Genomic DNA, 18,597 nt, shown 5'->3' on the forward strand with positions numbered 1-18,597 from the left:
AATTGCAAAATATTTAGCCAAGTCTGAACTTACTCCGTGTGACTGATTCCGCCACTCCTTTAAAACGCTTTAGGGTGCATTCACACGGAGTAAAATGGAGTGTAATTTGGAGCGTATACGGAGCGTTTACGGAGCGTTTACGTAAACGCTCCGTATACGCTCCGTAAACGCTCCGTAAACGCTCCAAATTACACTCCATTTTACTCCGTGTGAATGCACCCTTAGATGTACTGTTCCTTTAATCTTCGTTATTCCTTATTATCCTTGTGATTTGCTTGCTCCTAATGATTTTCAGCTGCTCATACACACAGATATATTGGGATGGGTATTTTTCTTGAACTTGGGTGGGAGGTCCCCTTTATGTCAGGGGGTCCCCTTTTCTTAGCCTTGCAGTATCTGGCATATTTCCCTGCTGCCAGTGTAATGAGCGGGCATTCATGATGCCAGGACTTGCCCAGACCAACAGCCCATTCTGTAGCGTAGGGGGAACCCCCCATAAGGGGTTCATGGAAAGGGTATTATTCAATAACCCCCCCATCTGTTTGCAGTGCATTTGTATGTAGTCTATTATTCACTGTTATCAGCCATTTCTGCCCTAAGCTGGCTGTAATGGATCAGTAAGAGATTTCTAACTCCCTGTCTTATGTCTGTGTGTGTGAGCAGCGCCCCCTCTTGGTCACAGATTTTCAGCATTATGGTTGATATATGCTGAAATCTCCCATATTTGTCTGTATTTGGTGCATACGGCTTTTTCCTCTCTGTTTTAAATTGTCTTATTTTGTTTTGTTTTTATTTTTTTTTCCCCCTCCCGTTCCCTTCTGCTTGCTTGTCCTGTCCCAGGTGAATGAGGTAAGGTCTACAGCCCTCCTGTCACTCCTCCTGTCATCATATCATCCTGTCCATCCACCTCCTCCACCACCAGCTCATTCTTCATTATAATCATCAATCACCTCCGCACCTCATCCCATCCCCCTCCCCTTGTGCTCCATCTACCACCGCCGGGCTCCAACACTCCTGACGATGTCTTTCTCTCTTTACAGCTTAGAAGTTCCTTTAAACAAGCTTTTGGCAAGAAGAAGTCGCCCAAATCCGCTTCCTCCCATTCTGATATCGAGGAGATGACCGATTCCTCTCTTCCATCTTCACCAAAGCTGCCGCATAATAACGCTATTCTGTCCACTCCGCTCATGAGAAGCTCCCAGTCCAGCTCCCTGTAAGTCCTATATGTTGTGTGCCCTGTAACATGGCTCATCCTGATCCTCCTGGTTCAAGTAGAAGGTGGCAATACATAAACGCTGAATCCTCTAGAGCAGGGGTAGGGAACCTTTGGCTCTCCAGCTGCTGTGAAACTACAACTCCCAGCATGCTACATTCACTTCCATGGGAGTTCCCAGAACAGCAGAGCCAGTATACATGCTGGCAGTTGTAGTTTTGCAACAGCTGGAGAGCCGTACGTTCCCTACCCCTGCTCTAGAGGAACACAATTTGAGCGCCCACGTCCAGCACTATGATATTGATTGCTGTGACCTCTTCACTGCTTATCAAGCTCAATGCGATGCATTGTTTAGTGGCCATACTTGGTATTGCAGCTCAGCCCAATCCATTTGAATGGGACTGAGCTGCAGCATGGCCGTATGGCCCATCTAGGTAATGTTACTTCGTGAGAAGAGAAAAAGGAGTTCAATGTCCTAGTCCAGAATAACCCCATAAAACTTGGATGAGGACACCTGAAGAGAACACTCATCCTGCTGATCGTGCGGGCACAGCAGTGGTTGTCTGACTGTAGCCTAGCGATTCCCAACAGGGGTCCTACTAGTATTAGTACACAGACTAGTATACTGACTCCTATAAATGTACCTAAATGGAAAAGAAATAGTTAAAGATTCTCCTATGCCAAGGTAAAATGAATTTAAATGAAAAATAAATGTGTCGATAAGCGGTTCCTAAATACAGTACAACTTGCCATGCAAAAAGCAACGTAGAACAGAAAACTAAAAAGTTATGACCATAGGAATGCTGAGAGATAAAATGCAAAATAGTGGCGGGGCCCTGTAGGGGTTAATGGACAGCAGATTATTACTCCCTCCAGGACACTGCAGTATATCCATTCTGACAGTGAACTCTGCACCGGGCTCCTGCGTGTCCTGGACAGTTCTGCACCAGGCTCCTGTGTGTCCCGGGCACTGAGCTCAGCACCAGGTTCCTGCGTGTCCCGGACAGTTCTGCACCAGGCTCCTGCATGTCCCGGGTACTCAGCTCAGCACCAGGCTCCTGCGTGTCCCGGGCACTCAGCTCGGCACCAGGCTCCTGCATGGACAGCGAGCTCAGCACCAGGCTTACGTGTCCTGGACAGTTCTGCACCAGGCTCCTGTGTGTCCCGGTCACTGAGCTCACCACCAGGCTTGCGTGTCCCGGGCACTGAGCTCAGCACCAGGCTCCTGCATGTCCCGGACAGTTCTGCACCAGGCTCCTGCATGTCCCGGGCACTGAGCTCAGCACCAGGCTCCTGCATGTCCCGGACAGTTCTGCACCAGGCTCCTGCATGTCCCGGTCACCAAGCTCACCACCAGGCTTGCGTGTCCCGGACACTGAGCTCAGCACCAGGCTCCTGCGTGTCCCGGACACTGAGCTCAGCACCAGGCTCCTGCATGTCCCAGTAATTGGCAGAATTTACAATCCGTTAATCGTGTAATTGCTATATACACCATAATTGATCAATTACATGGGAATCACAGGAATCCACATGATCTTGTCAGGACAAGTGATGACATAGATGTTGTCAGTGAGAGTCTCAGACACTTGTCCTTCCCATGTACAGAGCCTTTGTCAGTGGGTCCTTCTGGCCCTTTGTCATGGTTTCCATTCTGTCCATCTTCACTACACTTTGTGTTTCGACATTTTCTGATCCTTACTTGCTGTCAGTGAATGAGACATTCCTGATTATATCTAGATGCCCGTAACCTGTATACATTATACTTCTCACAGCTGAGGGTTTGCTATAGTCTTATTTAATGTAGACAATCCTCTGTGAGCTGAATACATCAGTAATAGAAAATTCTCTCCTGTTCTGGTAGTTTGTTACAATGTATCAGTGCAGATAAGTTGTCATTTAAGAGTCCAGACTTAAATGGGATTTCCAGCCCCCCCAGGTGGTTTTTGTATACCAATTCACAGGATAGGTCACCAGTATTCAATATCCAGACCCTGCGCCAATCCTGGTGCCAGATGCTATAGAACTAGAAACAGCTCTGCTCCTATACAAGTAATAGGCACAGAGCTGCAGTACCTTGTGCTACCACTATAAAGTGGATGGGGCTGCACTGGGAAACATGGCCAATTGTGCAGGATTTCAGGTGTCAGGCCTCTCCTAATTTGGATACCATCAATAGCAAAGTTCCATAAAACCCCTTTTAAGGGAAAAACCCTTTTAAGTTTCATTACATGAATCCACAATCTCCTGGTAGGTTTGGTCCTCCATGTTTCTGGTCAGATTACAGATAAGACGCTGCTGATCGCTGAGGTCAGAGGTCCTGACTTTCCTGGATCGTCTCCATCCTGGCAGCGACACAATTTCGTCTTTCTATGGTTTGTTAGATAGTAATAAATAGACCTTGGATTCCTCGGCTGTGCTCGTTGCCAGTGTGTCCTGCCTGGATTCTGTCTCCAGCAGGTTCCTCTAAGGACACGGCCTCACGTCCATAATATTTTCTTCACAGACTCTCCGATTGCTCGGTAAATGAGGCGGACAGCGTCCTGCAGCTGCGCAACGAACTCCGTGACAAAGAGATGAAGCTGACCGACATCCGACTGGAGGCCTTAAGCTCGGCACATCAGCTGGATACACTGCGAGAGGCCATGAACAGAATGCAGGTATGGAGCCATGACCGCACATACCACAACTATACAGACACATAGCTGCCGCAGTACCAGTGCTCACCACACGGTGGCAGTCACCCACATCACTTAGCTGAAGGTGCGCACTACATAGTCGTCCTCACATCTCTCTTGGGGTGTCGTTTCTGCTTTTATGTAGCTGCCCCAGAATATTTCTGCTTGCTGTCACTGAATGAAAGCAGATACAGATCTGTTACCGTCAATCCTGTTTGAGGCAGAACAGATCTGTCTTGATGGTTTGCTACAATGTATCAGTGCAGGTAAAATGTATCTGCCTGTAGTATAACTCACAGATGATGGTCTGAACTGGATCAAATTGTAGCAAATAAAGATCTTTATGCAGGTTGGGACATTCTGGATGCGAACAAGAATTCACTGACGGCAGGCAGAGATTTTAAGAAATGGAGAGAAATTGGATGTAGAATTATCGCAGATCTATTGATTCCCTGGGAGATTAGGTGGCTGAGCTGATCATTAACTTCAGTATAGTGAATTTGCAAAACTGCTGGGAGTTGTAGTGCATCAGTAGCTTGACTTCACTAACACTTCAAACATTGATGGCTTCCTCCAAGCTACTGAAAAACACCGAGTGACATCCTACCGGACAACGCCAGTCCCATTGTACGTCCGGATTAATTTATTATTCTTCTCTTAAGACGGAAATCGAGAAGCTGAAAGCCGAGAACGATCGATTGAAGGCAGAAAATACAGGGAAATGCAGCAGGACGCCGTCACAGATCTCCATCACCGCTTCTCCAAGACACTCTGTAGGATTCCCCCAGCCTGGAATGACGATGACGGAGTCCTCCAGCCTAGGTATATACACAGACATATATAAGGTTGTGCCCGCCATGGTTGCCCAGTATTCACACTACACTACTGGTGGAGGATCGGATGTAACAAGTTCATTTTATGGCTGCTGGTGTTATTTGGGTGTGCTGTGAGTCATTGGCCCCTCTCTATTATAAGGCTCCATGTTCAGTTTGATCAGTTTCCTGCTCCTGACCAGCTGGGTTTCTCTTACAGACATGTTGTTAGATGCCTCCACCGATGGCACCATGCGTAAGGAGAGTCGCCACGTCAAGATCGTCGTCAGCTTGATGGAGGAGATGAAGTGGAGAGAGGTAATGGATATAGATAGTGTATGTGTATATATAAGGGTGTGTGTGTGTATATATAAATATATATTACACTGCACTACACTGACGTCTTTCTGCACATTATATTACATTATTGGGATCAAAATTGCTTCACTCTTGTATTGTTCTGCAGAAGCAAAGGATTGTGGGTAGTGACACGTGATCTAGAATCCCATTATCAACTTTATTAAAAAAAAAAAAAAATGTGGCAAACCTTTTGGGCTTTTTTTTTGTTGTTGTTTTAAAAGGACACAGCGCCACCTGGTGGCCCTCTCTATGTATTGATTTAAAGGGACACTCCTACTGAAATGAATGGAGCAGCACATGTCCTGATCAGTAGGAGTCTTGAGTAGAGATGAGCGAACACTATTCGAAACAGCCGTTTCGAATAGCACGCTCCCATAGAAATGAATGGAAGCGGCCGGCACGCAGACTTTGCCGGCTGCGTCCATTCATTTGCATTGGAGCGTGCTATTCGAAACGGCTCTTTCGAATAGTGTTCACTCATCTCTAGTCTTGAGCTGTTGGACCCCTCTGACTTCCAAGTTATTTTCTATCCTATAAACTGTAGACAACTTCTTAAGATGGGATACCCTTTAACAATCAGTGACTTTTCCCTCGCTCGATCACCTCACCTCACCTCTGTTTCCCCCTTCCCCAGGATTGTCGGCCTCGTGTCTTCCTTATCGGGAGCATCGGTGTCGGGGGCAAAACAAAATGGGACGTTCTGGATGGCGTAGTGCGAAGGTTGTTCAAGGTAACCGCATAACACTACACAGTGACCGTATCTTTAAGAGTGAGCGATGGCTGCCGCGTGACACTAACACTGTGTATCTTACAGGAATATTTAGTACATGTGGATCCAGTGACGCAGCTGGGGCTGAATACAGACAGCGTCATGGGTTACAGTATCGGGGAGATCAAGCGGACAAACACAGCCGGGACCCCCGAGTTGCTGCCTTGTGGGTACCTGGTGGGGGAGAACGACACCATTTCCGTTTCTTTAAAAGGTAGGACTATTAATACGCGTTTATTACAAAGGATGTGTTCACACTATGGGGCGACCTCACTATACACGTGGGATGTATATACAAGGCCCGGGCATGGGGTCTTACACTGGGGTCCCAAAACGTCAAGCTCCTCCTCTAATCATGGTGTTTGCACTGATTTCAGGTCTCTCTGAGAACAGCTTGGACAGTCTGGGATTTGAGACTCTGATCCCTCGACCCATATTACAGCGATACGTCTCATTATTGATGGAGCATCGGAGGATCATCCTGTCCGGTCCAAGTGGGACGGGGAAAACCTACCTGGCCAATCGTCTGTCCGAATACATGGTGCTGCGTGAGGGGCGCGATCTGACAGATGGAATCATCGCCACTTTTAATGTGGATCACAAGTCCAGTAAGGTAAAAACTCAGAGAAGGGTTAATAGACTGATAGAACCCCAACACCAATAAATGGTGACCCTGCTTAAAGGGGTATTCTGGGACTATGTTACTGATTGCCAAGCACAGCACCGTACATTGTATAGTGGCTGTGCTTGGTATTGCAGCATGACCGTATGACCAGTAGATGTGGCATCACTGGCCTGAGAAGAGGAAGTGGAGCTCTATATGATAGTAACCCTTTAAGTAGCCATTTCCTAATACATGTTGTACCTTTCTGTCCTCCAGGAGCTACGTCAGTATCTGTCCAACCTCGCTGATCAGTGTAACAGTGAGAACAATGCAGTGGACATGCCCCTTGTCATCATCCTGGACAACCTCCATCATGTCAGCTCCTTGGGCGAGATCTTCAATGGACTCCTAAACTGCAAATATCACAAATGGTAATGGTGGATTCGGCACTGGGCGCCGATCCGGCCAGCCTTTGATCCCATCAATGCAAATACATTATTAATATATTGACTTTTTTTCCCGCAGCCCTTACATAATCGGCACCATGAACCAGGCCACCTCGTCTACCCCCAACCTACAACTTCACCATAACTTCCGGTGCGTCTCAGTCCTGACATTGATAGAAATCACTTTACCTTGATAAAATCGCCTCTGTATCAGTCACGTAACCTGCATCCTCTGCCTTGTATGTTACACAGGTGGGTGCTATGCGCTAACCATACGGAGCCCGTCAAAGGTTTCCTTGGGCGCTATCTCCGGAGGAAGCTGATCGAAACTGAAATGAGCAACCGAACAAGGAACGTGGAGCTGGGGAAGATCATAGACTGGATCCCCAAGGTCTGGCAACACCTGAACCGCTTCCTGGAGACACACAGCTCCTCAGACGTCACTATCGGTGAGTGACATGGACTAAGCAATGCCCAGGGCACAGACCCCTCTGATGTGATACATGAGGCAGCGATAACCTTCACGGATCTAGAATCTCAGTCTGGAGAGGTGTCATTCTGATTATCTGCCAGTGGGTGGCGGTGTCACACACAAGAGCTTGTACATCATCTGTTTTTTCATTCTAGGACCTCGTCTCTTCCTGTCGTGTCCGATGGACGTGGACGGCTCAAGGGTCTGGTTTACTGACCTCTGGAACTACTCCATCATCCCCTACCTGCTGGAGGCCGTCAGAGAGGGGCTGCAGGTAAGAGTCGCCCATATATAAGAGATCAGTCTTGTACAAGTCATAAGATTTCCCATAATACATCAGTCTGATTCCCCTATTAGCTGTACGGCAGAAGAGCCCCCTGGGAAGATCCTGCCAAGTGGGTTATGGATACCTACCCCTGGACGGCGGCTCCCCTGCAGCACGAGTGGCCGCCTCTTCTCCAGCTGCGGCCAGAAGATGTTGGATTTGATGGGTATTCTGTGCCCAGGGAGGGGACGTCAAGCAAGCAAGTACCATCTGGAGATGGGGACGGAGATCCTCTGGTAAGTGGCTGATACCAATAGCATGTAGGAAGCTCTACAACTCCGTAATATGCTCAGAGCTCCCATTCTTCTCTGTATCTAGAGCTCTGCTTCCTGTCAGTGAATGCAAATGTGTACAGAGTCTTAGGAACCACCTTGCTCTGTCCTTACATACAGGGTTAATAACACTGCAGAACTTGATTTACTGACAGCAAGCAGAGATCCTAAAATGGTGAAATATGGACCCCATGTATATCACGAAAGTGCAGAACTTTCTGATCAATTTTTCAAGCATCCTGACCATCCCGTCACAGCCCCTGGCCACCCCTATATCCCCTCTACAGCCCCTGGCCACCCCTTTATCCCCTTTACAGCCCCGGCCACCCCTATATACCCTTTACAGCACTTGACTGCCCCTTTATCCCCTCTACAACCCCCAGCCGCCCCTTTATTCCCTTTACAGCCCTTGGCTGCCTCTTTATCCCCTTTACAGTCCCGGACGCCCCTTTATCCCCTTTACATCTCATGGCTCCACTTTACATACCCGGCTACCCCTTTACAACCCCTGGTCACCCCTCTACCCCCTTTACAGCCCCGGCTACCCCTTTACAACCCCTGGTCATCCCTCTACCCCCTTTATAGTCCCCAGTTGCCCCTTTACAACCCCTGGTCATCCCTCTACCCCCTTTACAGTCCCCAGTTGCCCCTTTACAACCCCTGGTCATCCCTCTACCTCCTTTACAGTCCCCAGTTACCCCTATACAGTCCTTGTCACCCCTCTACCCCCTTTACAGCCCCTGGCTGCCCCTTTACAACCCCTGGTCACCCCTCTACCCCCTTTACAGTCCCCAGTTACCCCTATATAGTACTTGGTCACCCCTCTACCTCCTTTACAGCCCCCAGTTGCCCCTTTATCGTCCTTGGTCACCCCTCTACCCCCTTTACAGCCCCTGGCCGCCCCTTTACAACCCCTGGTCACCCCTCTACCCCCTTTACAGACCCCAGCGACCCCCTTTATATGACCTTTTCTGCTCTTCCAGATGAACATGCTGATGAGGCTCCAGGAAGCCGCCAATTTCTCCAGCCCCCAGAGCTACGACAGCGATTCCAACAGTAACAGCCATCATGACGACATCTTGGATTCCTCGCTGGAGTCTGCGCTGTGATGATGGGAGTCACTGACTTTCATGTGGCTGGAACAACAAGGACACTTTAGGCCATCAGACAGGCGAGGGCGCTGGTCGCTGGGCCCGGTCTGATGTGACCATGTGTTAGAATCGAGGCTGCACTACTTCTTACATGCACCAGGCAGAAAGCCTGAAACACTGAAAATGTTTATAGCTGTAGATACCCGGGCAGGACGGGGGATGGTAACCTGCCTATGCTGCTCTAACCAAACACACAGGGGTACTGGTCACGCCAGCTTTACTAGGTAACCTCAGTGCAGGTAGTCGCTGACTATGCTGCTTGCCTTGCTCTCGGTGTCTATAACCGGTGCTGCTGGGGGGATGGGGCGTCTGCCGCAAACACTTTACAGCTATGCAGGACGCACTCTGTTCCCCTGCTATACCCTGAGTGCGAAAGGGCTTTGTCGCCGCCACACGGACATTGTTTTCTAGATAACGACCATTGACCAGGAATGAGACCAAACCAAAAACCGAAAGGCGTCTATTATGTCATGGTGCAGCTGCCAGACAGGGTGCAAATAGTCGCCCCCCAGGTGGTATCAGGAAACCCCAATGCATTTTTACGAATTGCCCATATGCCCAATGTCTGTTCCCTTTGCAGGCAGCAGTAGTAGACGGCCTTGTCTTATACTGCCCCCTATTGTGCTGTTCTTGCCACATATAATGGGGTGACAGGTGCTGCCCAACATCCGGCCTTCCTCAGGTAATGTCTGAACCCACTTAGATGTCTCCAAGCCGCCACCTCCCCCATTTTGGTGCTAACCCTTCAATGCCTTATAATCAAGGTGGGTAACCTGCAACTCCCTCTATGGGTCCGGTCTGTGCCGGTGATGCTGAGACTTGTAGTACAGACATAGCATTGATGCTGGGGCTTGTAATGTAGACGCGGCATCAGAGATGGGACCTGTAGTGCTGATATCACATTGGTGCTAGGACTTTAGTAGTACGGTGTTGGTGCTGAGACTTGTAGTGCAGACACGGCATTGGTATAGGCAAACATGGATGCTGACACTTGTAGTGCACACAAAGCATTGCCTAAGCCTCCGGCGTACAGTTCTGTCACCCCCAGCCCACCAGGGCTAATACTGGTCTCCAGGTTACTGCTGCGTTATGAATTTTATTTGCATTATTTTTTAGGGGGAGGGGTCTGCATTTCATTACATCTTACAAGGGAATAGACATCTGGGCATTCCCTATAAGAAGAATCAGGAACCTCCAGCTGCTGTGGAACTACAACTCCCATCATGCTCCATTCACTTCTGTAGGTAGCTCCAAGTAGATCAGAGCTGTGCGCTTGCTGGGAGTTGTAGTTTCATAACACATTGTGCGCTGAAGGTTTCTGACCCCTGTCCTATCACTACAGTGACAGCCTGGGAGCCCTCAGTATACAGTATATACACGTGACGGAGGTGCCGGCTATAGGGGCCGTTCTTCTATACCTCATGTGCTCTGCTTGACGATAGAGCCGGCCGCAGCACAAACACAACTCACGATGGCGCTGCTGAGTGAGCGGTCATACGGCAAACAAGTCCGCAAGAGAAACGGCTGCAAAGCGAAACGCGTTGGAAGAACCTGCAAGTTCCCCAGCACTGAAAATCCACAACTGTGAATACGGCCGGATGTTTCATATCACTGACGATTTTCACAAATAAATATCTATCTATATTTATAGCTTTGGGATTCTGTATATAAGTCACGGTTTGTTGTTTGCGGAGCCCGAAATGCGTTGGCGCGTCTAGATTACACTGTATTGTCCTAGGTTAACGTCAGGAAGCCGGTCTGCCTGGATGTGTATTTAATGGGATTTTTTTTTTCTTTGTATCTCATCCTATATCACAAATCTTATATGTTCCACATCAAAGCCGTTTTGGCGCCAGCTCGGATACAGACGTCGGCGCGGTTGGCGTATTATATAGACTGTTATGAGCGCCGGGCTGGACGACATTAGAATGGCTCCATTTTTGATACTTCCGATCGCCTTTTACACAGTCAATCATCAGATCTCCGCCGGATTCTATGCAACGTTGTCATAACGGAGACCGGAGTGATAATAATATTAGAGAAGAATATAAACCCCGCCCCCATATTGTAAATTGTACGTGACGCCGTGAAACGCGTCATGGATCGCGCCCCTTTGGATAGAAGCTTTCCTTCTCGAGATGTAAATGTTCACGTTGTAACAAAGTGTAAATAGTTCAGGAATCTGCTGCATTTTGATGAAATTTTTTTAGGCATTTTTGTAAGAAAAAAAAAAAATTACAAAGAGGCGGGGGAGGGGGCGAGTATTTTGTGTAGGGGTTTTATTTCTGCCTGGATTTATTTTTTATTTGTGATGGATTTTTTTTTTCCCCGCGATCGAATCGGATCGTGTTATCTGTCAATACTGATTGTACCAGTCTTAAATTATTACTGATCCAATAAATCAATGCTTATTTATGAAGTGTCGTGTCAATGTGTCCTGAACAGGCCTGCACGTTCCTAACTGACACTGCACTGACACTCAGGGTACAGGACAATGACATGCTGACACGGGGTACAGGATAATGACACTTGGGGTACAGGATAATGACACTTGGGGTTCAGGATAATGACACTTGGGGTACAGGATAGTGACACTTGGGGTACAGGATAATGACACTTGGGGTACAGGATAGTGACACTTGGGGTACAGGATAATGACACTTAGGGTACAGGATAATGACACTTGGGGTACAGGATAGTGACACTTGGGGTACAGGATAATGACACTTGGGGTACAGGATAATGACACTTGGGGTACAGGATAGTGACACTTAGGGTACAGGATAGTGACACTTAGGGTACAGGATAATGACACTTAGGGTACAGGATAGTGACACTTGGGGTACAGGATAGTGACACTTGGGGTACAGGATAGTGACACTTAGGGTACAGGATAATGACACTTAGGGTACAGGATAATGACACTTAGGGTACAGGATAGTGACACTTGGGGTACAGGATAGTGACACTTGGGGTACAGGATAGTGACACTTGGGGTACAGGATAGTGACACTTGGGGTACAGGATAGTGACACTTGGGGTACAGGATAGTGACACTTGGGGTACAGGATAGTGACACTTAGGGTACAGGATAATGACACTTAGGGTACAGGATAGTGACACTTGGGGTACAGGATAGTGACACTTGGGGTACAGGATAGTGACACTTAGGGTACAGGATAATGACACTTAGGGTACAGGATAGTGACACTTGAGGTACAGGATAATGACACTTGGGGTACAGGATAATGACACTCGGGGTACAGGATAGTGACACACTGGCACTTGGGGTACAGGACACTGGCACTTGGGGTACAGGATAGTGACACACTGGCACTTGGGGTACAGGATAGTGACACACTGCCACTTGGGGTACAGGATAATGACACTTGGGGTACAGGATAATGACACTCGGGGTACAGGATAGTGACACTTTGGGTACAGGATAATGACACTCGGGGTACAGGATAGTGACACTTGGGGTACAGGATAATGACACTCGGGGTACAGGATAATGACACTTGAGGTACAGGATAGTGACACACTGGCACTTGGGGTACAGGATAATGACACTCGGGGTACAGGATAATGACACTTGGGGTACAGGATAGTGACACACTGGCACTTGGGGTACAGGACACTGGCACTTGGGGTACAGGATAATGACACGCTGACACAGCTTTAGGGGGTGCAAAGCAGAAGTAGCCATTGCTATTGAGGGGGCCCAGAGGTCGCCGAACAATATAGATAGCACATCATAGGTAAAGGCCCCATTACAGATTCTGGCCCTGTTACCTCCTGCACTTCCTCTTGGAGCACAGATTGTGCTGTGCATGTGAAAATCATTGTTAATACCAGTTTTGAGCACTAGATGGCAGCATTACTCTGGTAGAGGATTCCTCTGTCTTCTAGATACTAGTATTACAATGGTATAGATAGAAATCTCTGTAATCTGGAACATTCAGGTTTATTAATAGTTCCTTTTGATGCTACTTTTCTATGATGTATGTAATATGTTTGTAGCCGCACGTGTTACTACAATAAGGGATATTTTTCTTTACATATTTTCTGTTTGGGATTTATGTGGATCTATAAGATTTGATGTCTTTGGCTTCCAGTGACGTGGATGAACATGGCGGCCGCTGCTTGTGCGTATTCTTCATAACACTGGCTGATGTAGTTGCTGCTCCTTCACTTATATGTCTCTGTTCACACTGGTGCGATGTGCTGACGATAATCTGTATCTTTTATTCCACCATACAAGACTCCTCGGTGAGAATGATCTGCAAAGATCACAGCAGAGTGGTAAGATCACAGCATTATGGCGGGGCCTTCAATATTCCTGCAATGTCGGAATGTTTTATTGTTTTGTTTTTGTTTTTTTATTAAGTTGAAAATCTGCAATCGCTGCAAGAATATAATACAGTGCTGAGCACCATATGGCGGTATACAGAGCCTCCGGCCCACAGACTCGTATAGACTGTGTACAATTCTCACCAGTATCACGCTAATGAGATTGTGCGGAGTCAGTGACCTCCCCGCTAATCCCCGACCCTGACAATGATACCGAGTCAGCCGCAAAAATAAAACTATATCTAATCTATCTATCTCTCATATCTATCTATCTATCTATCTATCTATCTATCTATCTATCTATCTATCTATCTATCGCCTATCTATCCATTATCTAGTTATCTCATATCTATCTATCTATCTATCACCTATCTATCCATTATCTATCTATCTATCTATCTATCTATCTATCTTATTATCTATTTATCTCCTATCTATCTCCTATCTAGCTATCATCTATCTCCTGTCTATCCTATCTGTCTATCTATCACCTATCTATCCATTATCTATCTATCTATCTATCTATCTATCTATCTATCTATCCATTATCTAGCTATCTCTCTCCTATCTATTTAATTATCTATCTATCTATCTATCTATCACCTATCTATCCATTATCTATTTATCTCCTATCTATCTATCTATCTATCTATCTATCTAATTATCATCTATCTATCTATCTATCTATCTATCTCCTATCTATCTATCTATCTATCTATCACCTATCTATCCATTATCTATTTATCTCCTATCTATCTATCTATCACCTATCTATCCATTATCTATTTATCTCCTATCTATCTATCTATCTATCTATCTATCTATCTCCTATCTATCTATCTATCTATCTATCTATCTATCTAATTATCATCTATCTATCTATCTATCTATCTATCTATCTATCTATCACCTATCTATCCATTATCTAGTTATCTCCTATCTATCTATCTATCTATCTATCTATCACCTATCTATCCATTATCTATCTATCTATCCATTATCTATTTCTCATATCTATCTATCTATCTATCTATCTATCTATCTATCTATCTATCTATCTATCTCCTATCTATCCATTATCTATTTATCTCCTATCTATCTATCTATCTATCTATCTATCTATCAATCACCTATCTATCCATTATCTATTTCTCATATCTATCTATCCATTATCTATCTATCTATCTATCTATCTCCTATCTATCCATTATCTATTTATCTCCTATCTATCTATCTATCTATCTATCTATCTATCACCTATCTATCCATTATCTATTTCTCATATCTATCCATTATCTATCTATCTATCTATCTATCTTATTATCTATTTATCTCCTATCTATCTATCTATCTATCTATCACCTATCTATCCATTATCTATCTATCTATCTATCTATCTATCTATCTATCTATCTATCTTATTATCTATTTATCTCCTATCTATCTCCTATCTAGCTATCATCTATCTCCTGTCTATCCTATCTGTCTATCTATCACCTATCTATCCATTATCTATCTATCTATCTATCTATCTATCTATCTATCCATTATCTAGCTATCTCTCTCCTATCTATTTAATTATCTATCTATCTATCTATCTATCACCTATCTATCCATTATCTATTTATCTCCTATCTATCTATCTATCTATCTATCTATCTCCTATCTATCTATCTATCTATCTATCCATTATCTATTTATCTCCTATCTATCTATCTATCTATCTATCTATCTATCTATCTATCTATCTATCACCTATCTATCCATTATCTATCTATCTATCTATCTATCTATCTATCCATTATCTATTTATCTCCTATCTATCTATCTATCTATCTATCTATCTATCCATTATCTAGCTATCTCTCTCCTATCTATTTAATTATCTATTTATCTCCTATCTATCTATCTATCTATCTATCTATCTATCTATCTCCTATCTATCTATCTATCTATCTATCTATCTATCTATCTAATTATCATCTATCTATCTATCTATCTATCTATCACCTATCTATCCATTATCTATTTATCTCCTATCTATCTATCTATCTATCTATCTATCTATCTATCTATCTCCTATCTATCTATCTATCTATCTATCTATCCATTATCTATTTATCTCCTATCTATCTATCTATCTATCTATCTATCTATCTATCACCTATCTATCCATTATCTATCTATCTATCTATCTATCCATTATCTATTTATCTCCTATCTATCTATCTATCTATCTATCTATCCATTATCTAGCTATCTCTCTCCTATCTATTTAATTATCTATTTATCTCCTATCTATCTATCTATCTATCTATCTATCTATCTATCTCCTATCTATCTATCTATCTATCTATCTATCTATCTAATTATCATCTATCTATCTATCTATCTATCACCTATCTATCCATTATCTAGTTATCTCCTATCTATCTATCTATCTATCTATCTATCTATCTATCTATCTATCTATCTTATTATCTATTTATCTCCTATCTATCTATCTATCTATCTATCTATCTATCTTATTATCTATTTATCTCCTATCTATCTCCTATCTAGCTATCATCTATCTCCTGTCTATCCTATCTGTCTATCTATCACCTATCTATCCATTATCTATCTATCTATCTATCTATCTATCTATCCATTATCTAGCTATCTCTCTCCTATCTATTTAATTATCTATCTATCTATCTATCTATCACCTATCTATCCATTATCTATTTATCTCCTATCTATCTATCTATCTATCTATCTATCTATCTATCTATCTATCTCCTATCTATCTATCTATCTATCTATCTATCTATCCATTATCTATTTATCTCCTATCTATCTATCTATCTATCTATCTATCTATCTATCACCTATCTATCCATTATCTATCTATCTATCTATCTATCCATTATCTATTTATCTCCTATCTATCTATCTATCTATCTATCTATCCATTATCTAGCTATCTCTCTCCTATCTATTTAATTATCTATTTATCTCCTATCTATCTATCTATCTATCTATCTATCTCCTATCTATCTATCTATCTATCTATCTATCTATCTAATTATCATCTATCTATCTATCTATCTATCTATCTATCACCTATCTATCCATTATCTAGTTATCTCCTATCTATCTATCTATCTATCTATCTATCTATCACCTATCTATCCATTATCTATCTATCTATCCATTATCTATTTCTCATATCTATCTATCTATCTATCTATCTATCTATCTATCTCCTATCTATCCATTATCTATTTATCTCCTATCTATCTATCTATCAATCACCTATCTATCCATTATCTATTTCTCATATCTATCTATCTATCTATCTATCTATCTATCTATCTATCTATCTATCTATCTATCTATCTATCTCCTATCTATCCATTATCTATTTATCTCCTATCTATCTATCTATCTATCTATCTATCTATCTATCTATCTATCTATCACCTATCTATCCATTATCTATTTCTCATATCTATCCATTATCTATCTATCTATCTTATTATCTATTTATCTCCTATCTATCTATCTATCTATCTATCACCTATCTATCCATTATCTATCTATCTATCTATCTATCTATCTATCTATCTATCTTATTATCTATTTATCTCCTATCTATCTCCTATCTAGCTATCATCTATCTCCTGTCTATCCTATCTGTCTATCTATCACCTATCTATCCATTATCTATCTATCTATCTATCTATCTATCTATCTATCTATCCATTATCTAGCTATCTCTCTCCTATCTATTTAATTATCTATCTATCTATCTATCACCTATCTATCTATCTCCTATCTATCTATCTATCTATCTATCTATCTATCTATCTATCTATCTCCTATCTATCTATCTATCTATCTATCTATCACCTATCTATCCATTATCTATCTATCTATCTATCTATCTATCCATTATCTATTTATCTCCTATCTATCTATCTATCTATCTATCTATCTATCTATCTATCACCTATCTATCTATCTCCTATCTATCTATCTATCTATCTATCTATCTATCTCCTATCTATCTATCTATCTATCTATCTATCTATCTATCTATCTATCTATCTATCTATCTATCTATCCATTATCTATTTATCTCCTATCTATCTATCTATCTATCTATCTATCTATCTATCACCTATCTATCCATTATCTATCTATCTATCTATCTATCCATTATCTATTTATCTCCTATCTATCTATCTATCTATCTATCTATCTATCTATCTATCCATTATCTAGCTATCTCTCTCCTATCTATTTAATTATCTATTTATCTCCTATCTATCTCCTATCTATCTATCTATCTATCTATCTATCTCCTATCTATCCATTATCTATTTATCTCCTATCTATCTCCTATCTATCTATCTATCTATCTATCTATCAATCACCTATCTATCCATTATCTATTTCTCATATCTATCTATCCATTATCTATCTATCTATCTATCTATCTATCTTATTATCTATTTATCTCCTATCTATCTATCTATCTATCGATCTATCTATCTATCACCTATCTATCCATTATCTATTTCTCATATCTATCTATCCATTATCTATCTATCTATCTATCTATCTATCTATCTATCTATCTATCTATCTATCTTATTATCTATTTATCTCCTATCTATCTATCTATCTATCTATCTATCTATCTATCTATCTATCTATCTATCCATTATCTAGCTATCTCTCTCCTATCTATTTAATTATCTATTTATCTCCTATCTATCTATCTATCTATCTCCTATCTATCTAATTATCTTCTATCTATCTATCTATCACCTATCTATCCATTATCTATTTCTCATATCTATCTATCCATTATCTATCTATCTATCTTATTATCTATTTATCTCCTATCTATCTATCTATCTATCAATCACCTATCTATCCATTATCTATTTATCTCATCTATCTATCTATCTATCTATCTATCCATTATCTATTTATCTCCTATCTATCTATCTATCTATCTATCTATCTATCTATCTATCTATCCATTATCTAGCTATCTCTCTCCTATCTATCTATCTATTTAATTATCTATTTATCTCCTATCTATCTATCTATCTATCTATCTATCTATCACCTATCTATCCATTATCTATC

The 18,597-nt window shown here is 42.5% G+C and overlaps 1 protein-coding gene across 10 annotated transcripts in view; it reads left to right on the forward strand.

The window, feature by feature from the left end:
* The window catches only part of NAV2 (neuron navigator 2), a 262,355-nt gene extending 250,892 nt beyond the window's left edge, over positions 1 to 11,463 (forward strand). For 9 of the 10 annotated variants that reach the window (XM_075281269.1, XM_075281261.1, XM_075281262.1 and 6 more), the window contains 13 exons: positions 1,041 to 1,213; positions 3,717 to 3,870; positions 4,551 to 4,710; positions 4,921 to 5,018; positions 5,695 to 5,790; positions 5,875 to 6,043; positions 6,207 to 6,442; positions 6,710 to 6,864; positions 6,959 to 7,030; positions 7,132 to 7,328; positions 7,507 to 7,625; positions 7,709 to 7,912; positions 8,932 to 11,463. In XM_075281269.1, coding sequence (XP_075137370.1) covers positions 1,041 to 1,213; positions 3,717 to 3,870; positions 4,551 to 4,710; positions 4,921 to 5,018; positions 5,695 to 5,790; positions 5,875 to 6,043; positions 6,207 to 6,442; positions 6,710 to 6,864; positions 6,959 to 7,030; positions 7,132 to 7,328; positions 7,507 to 7,625; positions 7,709 to 7,912; positions 8,932 to 9,057 — 1,959 coding nt within the window. In that variant the 3' untranslated portion in view covers positions 9,058 to 11,463. The remainder of the gene's footprint in view (positions 1 to 1,040; positions 1,214 to 3,716; positions 3,871 to 4,550; positions 4,711 to 4,920; positions 5,019 to 5,694; positions 5,791 to 5,874; positions 6,044 to 6,206; positions 6,443 to 6,709; positions 6,865 to 6,958; positions 7,031 to 7,131; positions 7,329 to 7,506; positions 7,626 to 7,708; positions 7,913 to 8,931) is intronic. The other variant, XM_075281270.1, reaches the window with a different exon arrangement.
* Positions 11,464 to 18,597: the final 7,134 nt, after the last annotated feature.

The sequence above is a fragment of the Leptodactylus fuscus genome, chromosome 7 (assembly GCF_031893055.1).
Source record: "Leptodactylus fuscus isolate aLepFus1 chromosome 7, aLepFus1.hap2, whole genome shotgun sequence".
NCBI classification, from domain to species: Eukaryota; Metazoa; Chordata; class Amphibia; order Anura; family Leptodactylidae; genus Leptodactylus; species Leptodactylus fuscus.